Here is a 20,570-nt window from a genome sequence, read left to right as displayed (position 1 = left end):
AACAGTGAACAAAATATTTATTCTTAAACAATTACATGACCTCTGGTGCTCCAACAAATGGACAAGACAATACAAAAAAAGTTACCATAAAAATAAGACGATGACAAAAGTGTGACAGTGAAGCAGTCCATGTCCTAAAACAAAACACCGCATCACTGACGGACACATGGAGGCGGCGTTGGAATGTGACGAGTAGTGTGTAACCAGGACAGAAAAAAGGCGTTACATCTGAGGAGATGAGCACTTCCTGCTACATGTGTCATTGCTCCAGTCAATGTGGGGTTGACACAACAGAAGAAAACAAACATAAAAACCCATTCGAATATCTGAGATTCAGCCCTGAGATTAACACACATACAACATAGTTTTAAAAAATCCAAGCATTTTGCAAGACTGTAATAATAAAACATTCTCCAAAATCTCTATTTGGTACAAGTGCTTGAAACTGGAAAACGAAAAACAAAGAACTACAGGCTCAGTGACACACCTGCTTACTTAAAAATGGTTGATTAAAACATTTATTATTTCACTGCAACAAAATATAAAAACGGCAAAACAGAAAGATGGCACAAATGGAACAGACATGGTGTTTTCAGGGTAGGGAGATGTGTGTGTTTGTATCCTGCTGCTGCTGGTGAGACACTAAGCAGACGAAGCCTTCAGCTGCCTCTGTGTGGATGTCTGTTGACATCGAGTAATGGCTTAATGGGCCTCACACAGCACAGCGCTGCTCCTAATGGCGCTAAGGAGAAGTACACAGACTTTAACACCAAAACTGATCACAAAGACTTTTTCTTCTAAAACAAAAAACAGAGTCTGACGTCCTCAACAGGTACGCTGGGTTTGAGCCAGTCCCACAGAGTAGGTGAGCACCTGTGCAGTCAGAGGGTTTTACTAGGAGGCGGCCCAGCACGTATCTGGTATTACTAACAACAGAGTCTGCTGCATAAAAGTGCATGCAAGCTGCCCTCAGGAACACCGTGTGCAGTACATCCACGGATTTGTTGTTGGACCACAAGCTAGTGAAGGAACACTGAGTCCATGTAGCGCTGGTAAGTCAGATAAGGCTTCTTCAAAAGCAGCATGTAGGCCCAAGTAAAGACATCAGGAACCTTAATACTAGCGCGGCCATTCCTATTCAATTTAAGACTGATGGAACACCAGAGTAACTGTTGCCCCTCCTTGTTGGGTCTGAAGTCAAGTGAGCAGCTGAGTGGTCCTGTAGTCTAAGGGGGCTGGTTTGTTGAGATGATGAAAGGGAAATCTAACACAGGATTCCCTTTCCTTAAGGAGTGGAAGAAAATTAATTGTTTAATAATTTATAAACCCCTAACACAGCTCCTAACAATTCAGACTGAAGTTTGTAAAGATCCAAACTGATTTAAAGATCGTACAGGCAGAAATTCTCTCAGGCCGAGGTGGGAGGCAGGCAGTTGGATCTGACTATTTTAAGTTGACAAGGTGACCAATGAGCCTCAAAAGCCAGATATAAGAGCCTGAAGCCAACAACGTTTGGAGGCAGTGGTCAGCTGAAGACAGTAATACTGCAGCTGGAGCAGAGGGCCAAAGTGCTTCCTGTGAAAATACATTCAAATACATGCACGCTTTGCGGCTCGCTCAGTAACACCTGCTGGGTGAATCTGCACGGGAAACAGAAACCATAATGATCCAACAAGGTGTTGCATTAAATCTGGAACCCTGTTGTGTTGACGATAATCAGGTACCTTTACTCTGGGAGGGTACTACCTTGAACCACCAGCCCCTTCTTTCTGTCTCCATGACTGGCTGTTTAATTCAACATCAAAACTGCTTTAGCAATAACTTAAAAAAAACAAAACACAACACTCAATCCAACCTCTTTGACAATTGCTAAAGAAACCAATACAAGAATAAATAACCCAAATATAATCAAATACTTAGAAAATCTTTAAAAAAAATTAAATATCTTTGATTGTTATTCATATTTAATTCAGAAGAAGAAGAAAAAAGAAACCAAAACATCCCATATAAATAACTACACAAATAACAAATTCAGCATGTTACTTCAAGAACGGTTCTCGTCAGTCCGCGGGTGGTGTTGGCTGATAAGTACTGTCAGACTGGACTGAGGGAGGTGACCGGGGTCCTCCAGTCCCAGTGCCTGGTGGGGGTTAACAGTGCAGTTGAAGGACAGAGGGTGAAGTTAAGGTTTGCGGGTGCTAGCTGTCAGTCAGAACAACCCTGGTCCAGTGTCGCCATGGTTACCAGCGAGGTGGTGGGAAGGCCTGCGAAAATGCTGCAGGTGAATCTTCTAACAGGAGAAAAACAAAAACAAAAAAACCCCTCTCAATGCATTTCATAGAGAGCAAAAAAAGTAGCAGCAGCTGCCACTACATGAGTCATCACACCAGGGTTCGGGATCCTAACCACCAGTAGCTCGAGTGATAAGAGCAGGTCGATTTGTCTCAATGTTTCTCATTTGTTTCCCATTTCCCTTAGTAAAAACTTAACCGTGCTTTGTTAAAGTAAACCCTCCGATCTAATAAAACTAGCTTATATGTTTTTAACAAATACACTATATTGCCTAAAGTAATCACTCATCTGCCTTCACATGCATATAAACTTGAGCGAACACTATTCTTAATCCATAGTGACTAATATGATGCAGGCCCACCCTTTGTAGCTGTAATAGCTTCTGTTCTTCTGGGAAGGCTTTCCACAAGTTTTAGGAGTGTTTATGGGAATTTTTGACCAGTCTTCCAGAAACACATTTGTGAGGTCAGACACTGATGTTGGATGAGAAGGCCTAGCTAGCTCAGTCTCTGCTCCAATTTATCTCAAAGGTGCTCTGTCGGGCTGAGGCAGGATTCTGTGCAAGCCAGTCAAGTTATCCACACCAAACTCTCTCGTCCATGTCGTTATGGGCTTTTCTTTATGTACTGGTGCACAGTCATGTTAAAATTGGAGCGGGTCATCTCCAAACTGTTGGGACCATGAAAGTGGCCAAAATGTTCCTTTTACTGGAACTAAGGGGCCGAGTCCAACTCATACCTCACACCATAATGCCCCCTCTACCAGACTTTACACTTAGCACAGTGTAGTCACACAAGTACCATTCTCCTGGCAACCACCAAACCCAGACTCGTCCATCGAATTGCTCAACGGAGAAGTGTGATTCGCTGCTCCAGAGAACATGTCTCCACTGCTCTGGAGTCCAGTGTCAACATGCTTTACACCCATGCATCCAACACTTTGCATTGTGGTTGATGATGTAGCTGCTCAGCCATGGAAACCCTTTCCATTAAGTTCTGTACACACTGTTCTTGAGCTAACCTGAGTTGCTGTCTTTCCCATTCACTTCCAGATTGTTATAATATCATGAACAGTTAATGGAAACAGTTAAATGAAATCACTCATTTCTGGCTGCATTTCGATGTTCTAGAGGTAACAGCACGTCTACATATGATTTGATTGTGGCTGAGGTTAAACTAAAACCATGCTCAATACTGTTTTTCAGGAAGTTGATGCCTCGTGCAAATCGGTACTGTGGGTTTAGAAAACGAGCTAAATTAAAATTAGCTTGTGTACTTTTGCCGCTCAGCAGATACTCCAAACCAAGATAACCACTATACTGGCTCACAGCTTTAAAAATACAAAAAACGCTCTCTTGTTGCCCGATATATTTCAACTGTCAGTGGTTTGATCAGCAGAAAGCAGAAAAAGTATTTACTGACCTCACGAGGTTTCTGTCCCCTTTCGTCCCATCTGCTCCCTGGAGGGGCCTTTGAATGTCTTGTTCTAAGAAGACATCACAAATCCAGAGGTTACGTTTTTAAATGATCACAAGCCAAATCTTCAATAAGAGCAAACATACATTTTAAAAGCGCACACAAATACAGTTTTAAAGAGCACTGCTGCTCACCTTGTGCTTCTTACACTTCATGGAGAAGTTTTCTTCAATGAGTACACAGTCTGCAGAACAAGAACAGAACAGGAGTTGGCAACGATGCACTGATTCATCTGCAAGGCTCAAACGCCCCCACGTGCAAGTTCAGCCTGAGCGGAAGTGATAAGAGCCAACAGCCCTTCACAAAGGAGCTATTTTCAGAACAGTGCACATGCGTGCACGCACACACTGAGCACAAAGCAACAGTCGTGGGTGTATGTGTTCAACTTTAACTTTGTACCTGTTAAAGTTTAATTTGAGACTTCAGATGTGGAGCAAAAAAAGTAAATAAGAAAGAGTAAAAACAGTAGTCAGAGGGGCAGATGGCATACATAAATCTAAAGTTACTCCATCAAAGTGTGGGTGGTGGCAAAAATTCCAATCACCAGAGGAAAACCTGCAGGGCTGCGTGCTACTGTAAGTAAATTCAACACTCAAGATAAGCCTGAAAAAATAGACTGTATATAAAAGATGAACCTGGCCACCAAGCCCTAAAACATACTTTGCTTTTTTGACTATTAGAGAAAAAAATGCTGTATTTAAGAAAACTTGGAACTACCAGTTAAGACTATAAAACACTCCGTAAAAGGTTTACGGATGTCACCTAGAGCCAGGGCCGTTTTCCCGCGGACTTCTACACAACTGAAAGCATTTTTCCCCAAACACAGGCGCCAGCAGAAAGAATCCAAGTTTGAGGCACTTCTGCATTGGCCAGAGTCAAATATGCACAAGGAGATTACTTCAGATTGTATCACTTCCCCTGCATTATCTCATTTTTATTTTGTGACAAAAGTCAAAGGAGCCTGGCTGATTGGGACCCACACCCATTTTCACACCTTGGCTCAGGTGATTAGAGGATCATCAGGGGGTCCTTTTGTCCCTCTGTGTGGGGGGGGGGGGGGGGGGGGGGGGGGGGGAGATACTCCCACTGGGTTTAAATCTGGGACTCTCCGCCATTTGACCTTAGAACTGAAGAAGCTTCTCGGATGAGAGGTGAAACGTCTTCAAGCAACTTAAAGGAGTCCAGACGCTTTTCTTTGCAAGCTCCTTTGACTACGATGACCTGGATGACTGAGAACCTTCACAGAGAACCTTTACATGCAGTCTACAACTTAAGCATGCATGCAAATTTTAAAATTGCACAAGACTGGCATGATAAGAGTTTTTGCTCTGCTGCGTACCTGACTCCAGAGCACACCTGTAGTGGTACTTGTTGGGGCAGCCTTTGAAGAAACAGCCCAGCGTAGCACCTGGGTCATTGCACGCTGAACACGTCTGAAAAAACAGCAGATGAGGTTAAGAGAAGACATCGTGCACACTTCTGCAAGCTGTGATTTCCATTTTTACTACATGGGACAGGATATATAGCACTAAGGTAATTACTATATAGTTTTAATTAAAACACTGCCTTCAGCAGCAGTCGTCATAATGTACAATGGCTGATGTAAACAGTGAGGCTCTTTAACAGTCTTTCAAAATAAAGCGAAACCGAAAGGCTGCATTTACCACCAATCTGACATCGGTCTGACTCATGATGGTTTAAGATGGTTAACACCTTATCACCTTGGGAGAAATTGAAAGAACGCTGCCTTGGTGTACCCTTCATACAGGAGACACTTTGACTTTAAGATGCCAATGTTGATCTTCAGTCGTATCAGGCATCAAACTAAAAGTCCCCGAGGCATGCTCAAGCTAAAATATACTATCACCTCTATTAATTTCTATGCATAACTCCTACTCCGGTGGCTGCAGGGACATGCTGGCACTAGCTGCTCCTCCAGCTGCAGTGTCTCAAGTGTATGTGTAGAACAATGGATGAACACAAGCTAGCTCAGGTTATCTTGAGCTGTATGACCTCAACCAACAGTCAAAAGTTTGCCGTGACACATTTTGCAGGGACTGTTTTATGAAACACACATTTGATATCATCATATAAATATCGAAGGCCTTAAGTTATGCAAGATTTCTACTAATGACTTAAAAAGAGATCAATGTTTAATTTAATGATCTTATCTTAAAAAGAGGCAAATGAAACATTGGGGGAATTCTGGACTAGGTCATCTGAACTACATGCTGAATAAGGATAGTTTCAGAAACTAGAACCTTTAAATCAACTTTCGGTCATTTTCGCCTTTTCTCACAAGGTTTCTAACTGGTTATATCAAATAGGTTATAAAGAGCTAAATTAGAACCTAACTCTGACTGCACAGTGCTTGTAATTATATGGTTGTAAAGCCACTGGCACCATTTTTCTCCTTAAGAATAACGGCCTTGGAGGACCCATGTTGGAACCGGGAGTGGCGTCACTCTCGAGGTTACCAAGTCTTGGTAGCAAAGTTGGAAAATCCGGATTTCATTTGCTCCTCAGCAAGGGGGAGCGTATATATTTATTACTAATACATCACTAACAACACTCCCTATGCTTGGATTTCAGTACTTAAAAACACTGCTGCAGCACGTTCACAGACAGAACCGGGTCAGTGCATATGACTATTTTAGCCAGTAGAAAATATACAACAGTAGCTACACAGACTACAGTTAGTGAGACTGCTCCAGGTTTCCGAGTTGGAAGCCTGAGTTCAGGGAGGTGTTCCAGGTGAGAAATCCTGACTGGCTATTTGCAAATTTTGACTTTTGGCCTCAAAAGAGAATGCACTGTACCCATCTTACTGTGTAGATGGTTAAAACTTTGCCAAAAAGTAAAGAGATCTCCCCAAAAATAGTGTCTCACTGTCGTTTTCCCTGCACCAATAATTTCCAGTGTTTTTCTAACTGAGCTAATAAGCTAATTATTCACATTTCCTCTTGCAGTGATTTGAAAGCATTTAAAATATATAACTCTCTTACAGGCACAGAAAACAAGCCACCTGCAGTACATTAACATCACAATGCTGCTTTCATTTCCAGCTTCATTATATCAGCTATGAGTCCATGTGCTATTGTGCAACACTCCAAATTTAAAGTGCAGATTTACCGTCTCCTGGCCTACTTTGACAGCCTCCTCCAGGCCGTACACTTTGCCCTTCACAAGGAACACGCCTGCAGACCAGATGCCGCAGTCTTCATGAAGCCAGTATTCACAAGGTTGGAGAAGCAACATAGGGGGGCTATACCAGTCCTCCACATTCGCAGAGCTAGCATCTGACCGCACTCGTTTAGCTGCAGGGCTGCCTGTGCTGATGGTGCTGATGTTCCATCGGTGGTTCTCTATTAGGCCCCTCTTCTTCAGCTGAGCTCCAGGCCTCAGGGCCCGCACAGCGGGCACAGCGGCACACTTCCTCCCCCTTCCTCTCATGCTGCAAGATGAAGAGTCCGAATCACTGTAGTCATCCTCTTTGAGGCCTAAAGTGCTGGCTGGTTTTTTGGTGCTCGGCTGGTAACCTTCAGGGAAGTAAGGGCCGTGAAGGTCCCCCAAGTCCATGGCGTTGGCTGACTGCCCACACAGGCAGCAGATAAGAGGGCGCTGATCCTGACCGTGAGTGGACACCCGGCCCAGCTGCAGACAGGAAGTGCTGGGTACGACTGCAGAAATGAAGCCGCTGGTATTAGCCTGCTGCTGCGAGCCCTTCTTGTGCTGCGCCCTTACCTCCTCTGGGTAATTGACGACAGTACACAGCGACGGAGAGGACTGCTGACGCTCCACGTGGATAAACGGAGAGAAACTGTCTGGCCTCATATCCCTTTTATCCTCCTTGTAGTTGACATACTTGAGCTTGATCTCAGGCTCTTTTGGGGAAAACATGGACGAAGACTGACCCGCTTTATGTTTCTTTCGCCTTCTTTTGGGAGTGCGAGCAGCCTTCGTCTTGGCAGTGGGCGACGCTTTGCTAGCAGGAGATCTGCTGTTGGCTTTGCCTTGGTTTTTCTTTGGAGATTTTGATGGTGGTGAAAATCTTGCCACCTGGATTTCCACTGAGGGGTCTGGCTGAGGAAGCAGTTCAGGCTCCTCCTTTGAGTTATTATGTAGAGCAAACTGAGGACTTGACTGTGGGGAGGTTTTCCTCTTTGACTTCACAGGGCTAGTTTCGGGTGGGTGCACAGGTTGGGAAACATTCACCGGTTCAGTCTTTGAACTCTCTCTCCGCGCAGCAGACCGGGGGCTTTTTGGAGGTGCGCTGCGCCGCGACTTTTTAGAATTACCGATCATTTCTGAATCAGAGGTAGAGTCTTTGCAGCTGTCAGTATTCAGGTTATTTGATTTGCCTCTTTTCAGAGGAGTTACTGCTTTCTGTTTCACTGGTTTCGCTGAGGCAGACACTTTTACTCGGCTTCTCCTTTTACCTGCTAACACAGAGTCTTTCTTCTTAGAAATAGATATAGTGGAATCGCTAGATGTTGACTGGGAAGCATTAACTTTGTTACTAGTGCGTATGCATCCTGATACTTTATACCTGCTTGAATTTATATTCATAACTATGGCCTCTAGCCGTGTCCCTCTGCTGGAACGTATTGGCAGCTTCTTTTCTTTCAAACTTCTCTCTAGTGCCTTTGCATTCCCGTTCATGTGAGGAATAACAGTCTTGTGATTGTTTTCAGGAACTTCCGCTGCACAAACATCATCTGTCAAGTCGATCAAAGGCTCCAGCGCAGCCTTTCGTCTACTGCCCGGCTGTTTATTTTCATCACTTGAATCCAACCTTGTGGTGCCATCGCTGATGCCAGAGCTTGGCTGAATGGCCCCTTCTGTATTCAAGCTATCACACGAGACCCCCTCAGTTGTCTCAAGATAAGAGTTGTCGCCGCTGGGTGAGCTCGAGGCCTGAGGCAGCACAAATACATCTTCCACATCGTCCAGTGAGGTAGCAGAGGGGGAAACAGGGTCCTCCAGAGGACTTATATACTCCCTGCTCAGTGAACAAAGGTCTCTGGCACCCGCACTGTCTGAGGCAACCACCTGCTCTGGTGTCTTAGACATGAGAAAGAGCACCTCAGCGCCTGCTTTCTCCTCGTCCTTCTCTGTGACAGGGGTGACAGTCTCTGGAGAGGATTCGGCACATGCTCCTGAACAGTTATCCAGATGTGGGCTGTCATCACCAGCAAGGCTGTGATTCTCTGTGCCTTGCAGCGGCTTTTCAACATCCACGTCACCGAAAGTGACTCCACTGTTACACTCATGAGAGTCCTGTGTTCTGTCCACATTGTTCTCCAGTCCCCCTTGAGCCTGAGACAATGACTGAAAAAGTTCCGTCTGTGTGGCGAGGTCCTCGGGCCCCTCAACCTGCGCCAAGTAATGCTGGTTCACTGCATAGCCGGTCTCCCCGAGCCCTTTATCTGTGTCACAAGGAGGGTGGAGGGAGAACTTGCTGATAGGCGACACACTGTACAGAGGCGAGTGTTGAGATAGGGTGTCTTGAAAAGACAAGACGTGAGACCGGCTCACGTATGAAAGGGTGACTGTAGTGCGCGAGAAGGCATTGTCTGGCTGAATTTGATCCCCTGATTGGTGTGCGATGTCTGAGGAGCTGGTCTCTGAGAATCCCTGTAATCCAGGGTTGCTGTTCCCAGAGTTTGGGAACCAGCCGGGGCTCTTGACCATCGACAAGCCATCAAAAGCCGTCGTGGAGTTGAGGACACATTCTTCCCCTTTCCTGGCCAGGTCGATCACAGTGGGGATGCAGGAAGTAGAGAGCTCTTGAGGCTGTAGATCATCTATGCTCCCTGGTGGCTGCTCCATAACAACTGCAGTAGAAAAATGAAGAAGATATTCATGTTAGCTTATAAATGGTGGTATACAGAGATCAGTTTCTGGGTTTATTTCACCACTACACAGGATAACCAGAGTGGCTTTCCTAAGACCAAATACTCTTTCCCCCCAAAAGCTCCAAATCACAGTTTTACTTTTTACCATTACATTGAGTTGACACTTTGTTACACTGTTATTCAACACACTCAAAAGTAAGCTTATTTCATTTGAAGCAAAGAACTGAACCACAACCCCGTACAAATGAAGTCATGCTATTAAAATTAGCTTGGAAACTGACGTGTGCTTGATTTTCATTAACGCTGGAGAATATGGCAAGGGTTAACTGACAATTTACGCTTTGGCTTATTTCCAAATTGTCTTAATAGTATTAAATGTTCTGAATAAAAAGTTGTTACGTTTACCCAATAATCTCTGTCCGAACGCTGGACTGACTTTTTAACTACTAGAACTAACAGGTCGAGCTTGCTAACCACACTTAGCTTAGCCACAGCTAACGCTAGCTAGGCCCGGCTCCGGTAACATTCTCTAACTGCATTAAAGATTTGAGAACTTTAAGGGCTTTTTAGTTGAAGACTGGAAACCGTATCATACAAAACGTGATTTATCAACTTCTACTTATCGACAACAGCCACTGTTCATTTCGGCGAGGTCCACTGCCCGCAAAGTGTGATTATTCCGATAAATTGACAACTTTTATAGCTCAGTGACAGACACCGTGGGTTACATCCTACTGCGGCTCTTACTAACTTTAGTGCGAAAACAGCAGCCAATGAGATTTAAAGATGTTTTATTTTGTTTAAAATTGTGGCCTTTGCTTTATTAAATGAGTTCCGAATTGAAGAGTAGATCTTAAAGATTTAGAGAAAGACATCCTGTTCGCTAGTAGAGGTCCAAACAACACGTAAACCAAGGTATTATCAAATTACGGGTTACTTTTCATGGAGTTTGGCGAGACGTTCTCTCAATTAAAGAGAACAGCAAGCATCGGGGCAAGGCCCGGCTGGATGAAACAAAGACAGAGCGGAGGTAATGCGCTGTGCTGTTCTGCTGCTGATCAAAACTTACCCGGACGGGAGAAATCGCAGCTTTTTTAAACGTCCAGTTAAGAATCCCTCCCGCCCCACATCTCCTTCAGCAACACATCTATTCTAATGAACCCCAGTAAAAATTACAAAGTGAGAAAGCCCTAATTTAAATAAAGATCCACACACTTTCCAGGAACACACTACTCTGATAGCAGCACTGTCAAGTTGTACATAATCTAAGGCTTCCGGGCACTCCTTTCACAATAAAGTAATTACCAGTAGGTTTAGTGCTATAAAATTTTAACATGTCAATAAAAAGCAAAGTCCAAATACAAAAAAGGTTTCGCGAAATGAAACTCAGTATCTATTCCAGATAAATTAATTTGCCAGTTATCCAGCGGTTGCCTGCAAGCTGTCAAAGCTTCAGAACTTGACCTTGAAGTAGGCTAGCCTACTTCAAGGTCAAGTTCTGCTGCTAGTCACTGATGATGAAAAGTTTTTTGTGTTTTCTTTTTATTCAGCATTGCCGTCATCTGATATCGGGTGCCCTGACAAGTCAAACCGAGCAATGAAACAGTTGTCACTTGGCTAAGGAACAGAAAGGCATTATGGGAGACGAGTGGTGTGATCTAATAGAAAGTACTAATCAGTGCCTTACTTTTGAGTGTTTTATGATCTTTCGTTGCTACTGATAGCAGTATTAAAGAAAGGCCAACAACAACAACTACTACTAATAATAATAGTTCAGTTTCATTATATTAGCATCAAGTCACTACACTTGAGGTGCTTCATATTGTGAGGTACTACTAATAATAACAATAACACAGAGAAAATCCCAATAATCACACGACCCCATATGAGCAAGCACTTGGCGAAGGTGGGAAGGAAAAACTCCCGTTTAACAGGAAGTAACCTCTGACAGAAGAGGCTCAGGGAGGGGACCCATGCCACACCGTGAGCCATTGGAAGTGAGGTGAGGGAGACAGGACAAAACACAAGTTGTGGAAGAGAGCCAGAGATGAATAATAAATAATGATGAAATCCAAAGTGGTAACACACTTTAGGTTCAATAGCACAGTGGTAAGACTGAGATAAGGAAGTATTCCATCAATTAGTATACCACTAACATACACATAATGCATACTGTACAACAAAAGTTACATTAAAATCACTTGGTGATGTGAATAACAGTTGTTACAATGTAATGTGTGACCGTCCAGCAAGACGGTCATGGGAGTCTGTGTGGAGTTTGCATGTTCTCTCTGGGTTCCTCCTACAGTTCAAAGACATGCATGAGGTTAGGTTACTTGGTGATCCTAAGTGGCAGTAGGTATGACTGGTTGTTGCCTTCACAAAGTATGTACTGTACTATGCAGTATGCAAAACATATGCAGTATGGCATGTACTACTTCATCATAACATCACACTTTAAACTTTGAACCTGTTTCTGTACAGGTTTTCTATAGTTGAAAATAGCTTAGCGTGCCTTAGATCTGAGTTATTTTTAATGGCCTCAAAGCAACCTGTTAATGCAGCAGAGAAATGAAAACCACAGGACTGTTCATAGGCAAGTAACAAAATTAGTTCATATACTACTGTCTAATGAATTGTTTTGCTAAAGCACAATAAACAGCTGATGACCATTATGAAGAAGGTCGTAAACAATGGCAAGAAAATAGTTTTTCAGAAATTTAAAACAGGCCTTTGTAAACATGTTCCCGGGTTTATTCAATTCCATTTTAATTATATAAGGCCAGATCACAACAGTCACCTCAACACATCTAATTATAAGTCTCATTTTGGGTTATACTAAATAAATTACTACGTCCATTTGTTAAACCATGGTCAGTAATAGAATATGCTCATTGTCACCAAAACCTTTTCACTCCAGCCTCAAAGGAATGTCACAGCAATTACTGCGTATGACTATAGCCAGACCCTTTGACACCAAGGGACAACCTTTGGAGCTGAGAAATGAAGCCAGTGTGGAAGTACAAAAAAATAGTTCTTCTACTGTAATTTTTTTGCACTTCCACTCGTTCACATAGGGTCATGTTCAATTTGGTCAACTTTGCAGAATGAAATATGTTTAGAGTTTGGTACAAAAAAAAGGGGGGTTTTGGTTTCTGTGAATAGTTTTTAAGATGAATAATGATACTGAAAATGTTAGCAGACACTTTTATTCCAAAAAATAGATTCCCTAATATTTGTTATGTGTGGAGTTGTTTATTTTCTCATTTACATTCTGCTCAAATCAACTGGTTGTTGTGTTTGTTTCATTCAAAACATGTTACAGGGGACGTTGCAGCATGCCTTCTCATGGAAAAACTATGCGTCATTAGCACTAATTAAATGGTTGTAGTGTTTCTCACGTTTTTCATGTGTCTGGAGTCATACATACAAATCAGCAAATAGCTAATATTAGGAGAGAAATCCGTATCCAAATCTGGGATGTGGTGTCTTGCTGAAAGGTGAACTTCAGTCCTTCGTCGTGACTCATTTTTGCTGTAGAGAAGCGACTTCTTACCATGATCCTACCACCACTGCGATTGTAGTAGTCAGAAGATATGTACAGCTTTGTATTTACCAGATATTCTTAATGGGGGTGGGTGTCAGTTTTAAAGTTTTATTTGATTGTGCTTTGCCCGACCCTCTTTGACTTTAAGCGTTACAATAAAATAAGTTGTGTTCAGTGTTTGTTGAGAATATTTATCCCCATAAAAAACACACCCCGAGTTCAAATGTGGTTCAAAACTTCAAAACACACAGAAAAGGGTGCAAAAATATTTATTGCTAATAAACCTGTAGTCAGTTGGTGTATATTTGCTTTATATTTACAATAATAGAGTACAGAGGAATGGGAATGTGAAAGAAAAATCCCAACCACTTAAATAAATACAAAGGGACTGCCACTGAACAAGACTACAAACATAAACCAACTCCAGCAACTCCTATACAGTTGGACCAATGATTGCAGTGAGAGAAAAAAAAATCTATATAAACTTTCATATATATTTAAATTATAGTCAGTGAATCTTGTCCTGATGCATTCAGCTGTCGCGCACTGATTTTATCTGCTTTTTTTCCCCAAGACTGCAGAAACATCTTTGATGTTAATTTCAAAGTAACCCAAAGCAGCAACATGGGTGAGCACTTTTTTTCTAATGCAGACAAGCACTTTTGTTCTATAGCTTGTTTACTGAGCAACACTTCCATCTGTGCTGGAATGATAACGGAGAGGAGGAGCGTTAACGTGCAGACTGAACGCCAGACTCATTCCTACGGTTTTGTTATGCAAGTATTACTCGTCATTATGTAGTTGTAGTTTAGCCATTTAACATCACATTTATGCTTTTGGCTAGCAACAGTCTAGAGAGTTAAAACAGTAGCTTACACAGTCATAGTTCTAGTGTATGCATGAAAAATGCTCATTTAAAAACAGTATTTACAGTAAGGAAAAAAAATACAAAAAAGTCACAGTTAACTGAAGTGCATGGAATGCAAACTAAACATGAAATTCAAACTTCATAGCATGTTTTTAATAATAAATGATCTGTGTTTGGTGACCAGTGTGTAGTTGTTACTAAATAAGTCATTACAGAGCTAAAATATAGTGGGCTTCTAAACATGCAGCAAGGTAGGGGGACGTGACGTGTCACTGTCAGAACTCCTTAGTGTCTTTATTTTCAAACAGGTGGAGTCTCTGCTCCGCTGTCAGCCCTTCCTTCAGACTCTGGTGGGATGAAGAGAGAAAAAGCAGATGCTAAATAAGTTTATGATGAACCCAACTCTGGACACGTGTGCTGTTTCTGAGCAAGCAGTGTTTCTCCCAGTGTAAACCTGATGTCACCCAGTGAGTTATCCCTCTCAAATAGTGTTAACACACCACACTACAACTGATAGCAAACCCTTCTTTAGCATGTGTGCTATGGAGTCCCAAAACTGATAAAAGGTTGCATAAAATGGGTTTAACTCAACTGTTTTACGTCAACACTTTTCCTTCACCTCGAAGTTTCTCCATTATAACTTATACATATTAGAGATGGCACGATACCACTTTTTTATGTCCGATACCGATACCGATATCATAAATTTGGATATCTGCCGATACCGATATGAATCCGATATAGTGTTTTTTAATCAACAAAACTGTTTTTTAAAATATCTTGCTGCATTTTGCAAGTCTGCAAGTTCATACTCAAGTTTAAAACAACAACTACACTAAAGCTATTCTGTTATACCTGTATACAAAAAAAATATTTCATAGTTCAGCAATACTGATCAATCTAATAAACTTAGACCTACACCATCCTCCCTATTCTGGTATTTTAAAGAGTACTTAGCGTAAATATTAAGCAACCTAACTAATAGGGTTCCAACTCCCAGCAACAACAAAAAGAAATAAATAAAAAATAGGGAACCACCCCTCACGCTCCACCTCATGATGCTTAATCGACGTAATCAACCTTAATTTGATGCAGTGTGAAAAAAAATGCACAGAAATCAATTATTTTTCAAGAAATATTAAATAGATTCAACATCTTTCTTCAACAAAATTGCAGACTGCACAGATGGTACCTTCCCAAAGTAAAAAGTACTATAGCTTACTAGGGTATATATTAGACTTAATAGTCACTATATACAGTAATTGACTTCTATTCATTTTACATCAAATTAAAACTTTGGGTGTCAGATAATTATTTATTAAAAGCTCGACATTTTAAATGAGAATAAGAAAGAAAAGTATGTCTTTGTGCCCCCTTTTCCCTGTTCATGCCCTATCGGCCCCCCTGGCTAAACTTTGCTAGATCCGCCCCTGCACAGTTACCAGCGTCAGCTACGTAGAAAAAGATCCTGGTGTAGAAAGAAATATTAAATAAATTCTAACAACAGCTGATCAAGCTTAAACGTTCTGCTGTTGTTCAGCCGCTGGTTTCCTCTTTCTGGTGCAAAGTGGGCCAAAAACAAACAAGAGACACGGACTCGCTACAGAAAAGCCGATCAGCTGATCATTTAAGCAGTTTCACGATTGAAGTAGCAGCCGGAGAGCGAGAGGCAGTCGCTTGTTAAGCTTAACGTGGGAATGCTTTACAAACATTCAGAGATGGACTTACACACTTGCTTTACTTCTCTCGGGGATAACTTTGTCTGAGATGAAATGCCAGGTTGCTAGCGAAGCTCCACATGCTATCCAGACCACCGACAGGTCCGGCATGCCACAGCTGCTCTATCACGTGATGCATACTGCTCCGACTGCTAACGTTCTGAGGTGAGTTACGGCGTGTTGCAAGTTTTGCCAGGTGCTTTCGTGATATTTAATGGATCGGATTACATTTTTTATTTTTCTCCGATATCCGATCCAGTAATTTAGGTCAGTATCGGACCGATACCGATACGTAATATCGGATCGGTCCATCTCTAATACATATAAGTTCTTTTAATGTTCAGCTAATTGCACATATTCAAAAGCAGACTCCAAACCTCTTTGTTCTCACTGTTAACTTGCATTTTATTTTGCTCTTTTCACTGTAAATCATATGTTGCTTTTTAAGCTTTTACTTTGTGCACATTGAATTAAAAGTATAACAAAATGTGCAATAAATAAAATGACCATTGTGATTGAAGTTCATATCTTGGCCAACATTTTATATTTGATTTTACATTTACCTTTGTCATAAAGTCACTCAAACTGAAAAAGCATTTTCCAAGCTACGCAGCTTCACATCAAAGCACTGTGGCAGTTAGCAAGGCTGTGACCTCTTTACTTCCTCCCTTATTCATTCACAACTTCCCTTCATAGAGATCGTGCTGGTTAGTCGCCAACCGCATCTTTGAACTGGGAACTGATGCATTGGTGCATTAATAAAATGTGTTTAACCAACAAGAACAACAAAATATTGAGTCGACTAGATGCAGACACTTCTAGTATTATTTTACTGTGAACATTAAACTATTACTAAGACAAAAACTCTCATGTTAACAAGTCTATTTAAAGATATTCAAGCAAAATTACTTTTTGATTTTATTGAGAAAGTGAAGATGAAGGAAAAGTTTTTCCACGTTGTTCTTGTCATTTTAATCATTCACCTGCCTAACAGTGCTGATTAATTAAGAGTTCAGGTGCATCTTGACTTGTCTGACAAACAGCTTTTTATTAGGTTTGGGACTTCATTGTTTAGCACTGTGTAAGTAACCCCCTCATACAATACAGTTCATGGCTGATAAAGTGAAAGGACCCACATATTAGTAATCAAGCCCAGTGATAAGTCACATACACAGTCACTCTACCAAACCTGACATTCATTCTTCACCACCATGCAAGTGTGGAGTATTTGTGCATACTAATGTGCAGAATCTGATCTTTTGAGTGGCTTGAGAGGTGGAGGACAGGAGGGTGTGCTTATCCACCCATGGGTGCGTCTGGTTTGGTTTACCTAAAGGAGAAGGGGGAGGAAGCTTACACGTCGTCAGCAGCCCTAACTGTCCCAGGGCATGTCTCGACTCACAGACTGAAGACAGAAGGGGGAAAACACACAGGCAAGTGTGTGTAAGACTACTGCGGTGTTTCATTTGCAATACAATGCCTACAATGCAGTTCTGATGGGAGTCACGACATGGATCAGGAAATTGCAGCCGGTTTGCATGCAATGCTGCATGCAACTTAGCAGGTGACCTGTAGGTGGCAGCAAGTCACTGGAAACAACTTCTCAGGCTTTTGAAGGCTGGAGTTAACCACTTTCAATATCTGCTGTTGCTTGAGCAATGATACAATGGGTGATAGAGTTCAATGAGAAAACCTGAATTAACACATCTGATAAAACTCTTTGCATGCCCCTTCACAGGACACTCACCTTTGACCTCATGGTGCGCTCTGAGCGTTTCGCTGCAGCAGCTGCCATCTTGAGGATGTCAGGGTTGCTTTTGGACTTCATGATATCTGGAGGAAAAAATGTGTCGGTCACAATAAGATAAGAGTCTGGGTGCGAGTCGATTCCAACATGAGGTGTGTTTTGCGGCGCGTTTTTGTACCATAGCCCCCTCGTTCCACCTCCTCCAGCGCCGGCTCCCCGAGCGCCTCATGAGCCAGCTGCAGCTGGTCTCTGAGCCGGCCCAGATCCCGCTCTGCTTTGGCCTTGACAATGCTCAGCTCTGTGTAAATGTCCTTGTACTTATCTGTTGCATATTTCTTATCCTGAAAGCACATTGTTTGGCAGTTCAGAGAAAGGATTTATCTTTAGATCTGTGATGAATTTATGAGGGGGAAAGAAAAAAACTGAAATGTACTCTTTGGGCTGCTTGCAGTTCATCTTTGAGGGAGTTGATTTCCTGCTTCAGGTACTGGACTTCAGACTCCTTCACTCGCAGCATAACCTGGAAAACAAGACGAGGAAAAAATTATGCTAAAAATATGAGCCAAGTCACCTTGAGGGTGGAAACATTTCCTGAGGAGAGGCTATTAAAACCTTACTAGCAGAGACTCGTTTTCATACGTTTCACATCCAGGAACTTATGCGACTTGAACCTTACTTCTAACTCGTAGAGCTCCTTCCCCTGTATTGTGGTATTTGTGTCTCCCACTCCATCCTCAGAGGTCATGGAGCGCATCTTAGTGATTTCTGCTGCCAGTCGATTGTTCAGCTCCTGAAAACATCCCACAGAAGCAAATCAGAAGACTCAGAATGACAGTGCACTTTCATGCCCACTGGGGCAGTTATAACACAGTTATTTGTGCGCTCAGGTGAGCAGTGTGCGTTTCTGTCGGCACCTGGTTGTGCGCGTTGAGCTCCTGGTTCTCTCTCTGACACTGCCTGAGGGCCTGTCGCTCTGCCTCCAGTGCCTGGGCCAGGTGGGCGTTTTCCAGGCACTTCTGGGAATACTGTTCCGACAACACCTCAATCTCCCGCTGGAAGGAACACAACTCCTCCCTGAAATACAATTCAACACCGTGCTGAGAGGAAAAAAATACTTCAGGAGTGAAAAAAACCTGAAGGTCAGGCAGTTCTTTAGCATCTGTTAGTTTGGGGTTAATGCTGAGTACTTTTATTTCAGAGCAAATAAACAGCAGCAAACTGTTCCCTGCAATAAAAAAAAAAAAAAAAAGAGCTTCTCCTTTTATCCGGCATCAGAGTGAAAATAGAGAATGTAAAAAAATCTAAGCCAGTTTAAATGCAGTGTGATTTATAGTCAACACCTGCACTTCCACACATGTTCCTGTGTGAAGCATCACAGGGTGTCAAGCTGCTGAACACAGTGCATGCATGCATGTCCCAACAAGTCAGCAGTGACACCTGCACAGTCAGCAGAAACCTATTAGTACAATTATCTTACACTCAGAGTCGAGCTACACGAACCATTACTTTTTTCAGTCAACTCTTAAATACATGTGGAACATTTGTACAGACAATTTTAACCTTGGGCTCAATTCCAACAGTTTTCTCCTTTTTAAGTCATCTTGCGGATTAATCTGAATTTTTCCTCCTGTCCAGTGGACTACTTAGTCAACAGGAATATTCTTTTATGTATCCATGACGAGCATGATTGTTGGGATTTTCTCTACATTAATGAATTATTAAGGTCTGTGCCTAACAATATAAAATGAACTGAATTTTATTTCTTCTACAAAAAAGCAGTCTAATGCTTTGATAGCTAGCAATAGGTGTTCAGCTCAGCTGAGATTTGAGTTGAGGACAGCTGTGGCCAGAACATAACTCACATAATATTCATCCTATAACCATTTGCATGGAAGGCTGCTTTCCTTCAATGTCAGGGACATAGACTCAAACCGTGCCAGCCAAAATCCACCACTGCATAACAGACTTCCACACCGTACGGAGTAATGGTTCAGTTTTTACCTAAAATTGTCTTTATAAGATATTTTAAGTATACAGCGGTCCCTCGTTTATCGCGGGAGTTAAGTTCTAAAAATAACCCGCGATAAGTGAAATCTGCGAAGTAGCCTACTTTATTTTTTACAGTTATTACAGATGTTTTAAGGCTGTAAAACCCCTCATTACACACTTTGTTCAGACAGGAATGAACATTTTTACACTTTTCTCTCTTGTTTAAACTCTCAAAGTTCAAACCTGCTAGAAAAATAAGACCAGTATTATAGAATGAAACCAAAGGCACCTGCAGGTGACGACGTTTCATCGACATTGTTGTGTTTGTTGGGGAGAAAACTTACAAACACGGTGCAGCACTTCAGAGTCACGCTGGTAGTGATCAAAGATTTATGTAAATTTGACAAGCTGAACGCGTTCTGTACTGTACAGGAGACACGGCACGAGATTGATTGACAGTGGTCTACAGCCAATCAGGACACAGAATACAATGCACTGTATCTTGTCAAACAACTACTTCACAGCATTTTTGACATGTCCCACCAGGCATGATCACTGGTTCAGCCAGCCTGATAGTTTGTCAGCCCTCATCAGCTGAGATGAGAGAGGGGTTACAAACACTTTGGTGCTTATGGGTATGAGAAGAACTCACTCATGCTGTCTGCGGATCTCCTCGATGTCTGCATTCTCCGTATTGCTGTTGGTTTTGCGAGCCTTTTCCAGCTCCTTCTCCAGCTCTGTACGGTGGGCGTTTTTCATTGCTTCAATAGCTGAGATAACAAACAAAAAGTTTCTTTTTAATCAAAACTTACTGTAACGCATTGTAAGCAAGTTATGATGAGCTAAAGATATAGTAGGAAAAAGATACAGTTGGTACGACTTTTTCTATTTACCTGCGATGGTGGCTGCCGTCTCCTCGGCCAGCAGCCTCTCCTTCTCCTCCTTCAGGTTCTCCAGCTCTCTCTGGTGTTTCTTCTGCAGCTCGTCGATCACTTTCTGGTGAGACTCCTCCATTGCAGCGAAACCTCTCTCACAGGTGGCCTGTGGCAAAAAGCGAGCACACTGCAGCTGTGAGT

The 20,570-nt window shown here is 42.3% G+C and overlaps 2 protein-coding genes across 7 annotated transcripts in view; both read right to left on the bottom strand.

Annotated features, from left to right (window-relative positions):
- On the bottom strand, window positions 1-10,876 carry LOC146567979 (uncharacterized). 4 transcript variants are annotated; one of them, XM_085283720.1, is made up of 7 exons: window positions 10,695-10,876; window positions 9,009-9,604; window positions 6,900-8,975; window positions 5,107-5,200; window positions 3,902-3,951; window positions 3,714-3,777; window positions 1-2,290 (listed from the first exon to the last, which is right to left on the bottom strand). In XM_085283720.1, exons 2-6 carry the CDS (start codon window positions 9,597-9,599, stop codon window positions 3,715-3,717), a joined length of 2,874 nt encoding a protein of 957 aa, XP_085139846.1. In that variant the 5' UTR covers window positions 9,600-9,604; window positions 10,695-10,876; the 3' UTR covers window positions 1-2,290; window position 3,714. The 4 variants fall into 4 exon arrangements, with proteins under 4 accessions (XP_085139846.1, XP_085139843.1, XP_085139845.1 ...); XM_085283717.1 differs by having other exon boundaries at window positions 6,900-9,604; XM_085283719.1 differs by having other exon boundaries at window positions 1-2,287; window positions 6,900-9,604.
- Window positions 10,877-13,425: 2,549 nt separating this feature from the next.
- Window positions 13,426-20,570, bottom strand: part of mpripb (myosin phosphatase Rho interacting protein b) — a 45,393-nt gene continuing 38,248 nt past the window's right edge. For all 3 annotated transcript variants that reach the window (XM_085283713.1, XM_085283714.1, XM_085283715.1), the window contains 8 exons: window positions 20,388-20,535; window positions 20,147-20,264; window positions 18,420-18,579; window positions 18,182-18,295; window positions 17,939-18,025; window positions 17,684-17,846; window positions 17,506-17,591; window positions 13,426-14,387 (listed from right to left, as the gene is read on the bottom strand). In XM_085283713.1, coding sequence (XP_085139839.1) covers window positions 14,316-14,387; window positions 17,506-17,591; window positions 17,684-17,846; window positions 17,939-18,025; window positions 18,182-18,295; window positions 18,420-18,579; window positions 20,147-20,264; window positions 20,388-20,535 — 948 coding nt within the window. In that variant the 3' untranslated portion in view covers window positions 13,426-14,315. The remainder of the gene's footprint in view (window positions 14,388-17,505; window positions 17,592-17,683; window positions 17,847-17,938; window positions 18,026-18,181; window positions 18,296-18,419; window positions 18,580-20,146; window positions 20,265-20,387; window positions 20,536-20,570) is intronic.

This window comes from Mchenga conophoros, linkage group LG8 (genome assembly GCF_057382185.1).
Source record: "Mchenga conophoros isolate Kocher_MC1m ecotype Shallow Benthic linkage group LG8, M_conophoros_male_GT1.1, whole genome shotgun sequence".
Classification (NCBI taxonomy): Eukaryota; Metazoa; Chordata; class Actinopteri; order Cichliformes; family Cichlidae; genus Mchenga; species Mchenga conophoros.
This window is presented reverse-complemented; position numbering and strand designations above follow the sequence as displayed.

Bases quoted from the DNA above. Each gene is read 5' to 3' on its own strand.
- LOC146567979 (XM_085283717.1), bottom strand. From the start codon at position 9,599: ATGGAGCAGCCACCAGGGAGCATAGATGATCTACAGCCTCAAGAGCTC. The intron at 3,952-5,106 runs GTACGCAGCAGA...CTTGTTCTGCAG, and splicing joins CAGGTGTGCTCTGGAGTCAG to ACTGTGTACTCATTGAAGAA. The intron at 3,778-3,901 runs GTGAGCAGCAGT...ATGTCTTCTTAG, and splicing joins TGAAGTGTAAGAAGCACAAG to AACAAGACATTCAAAGGCCC.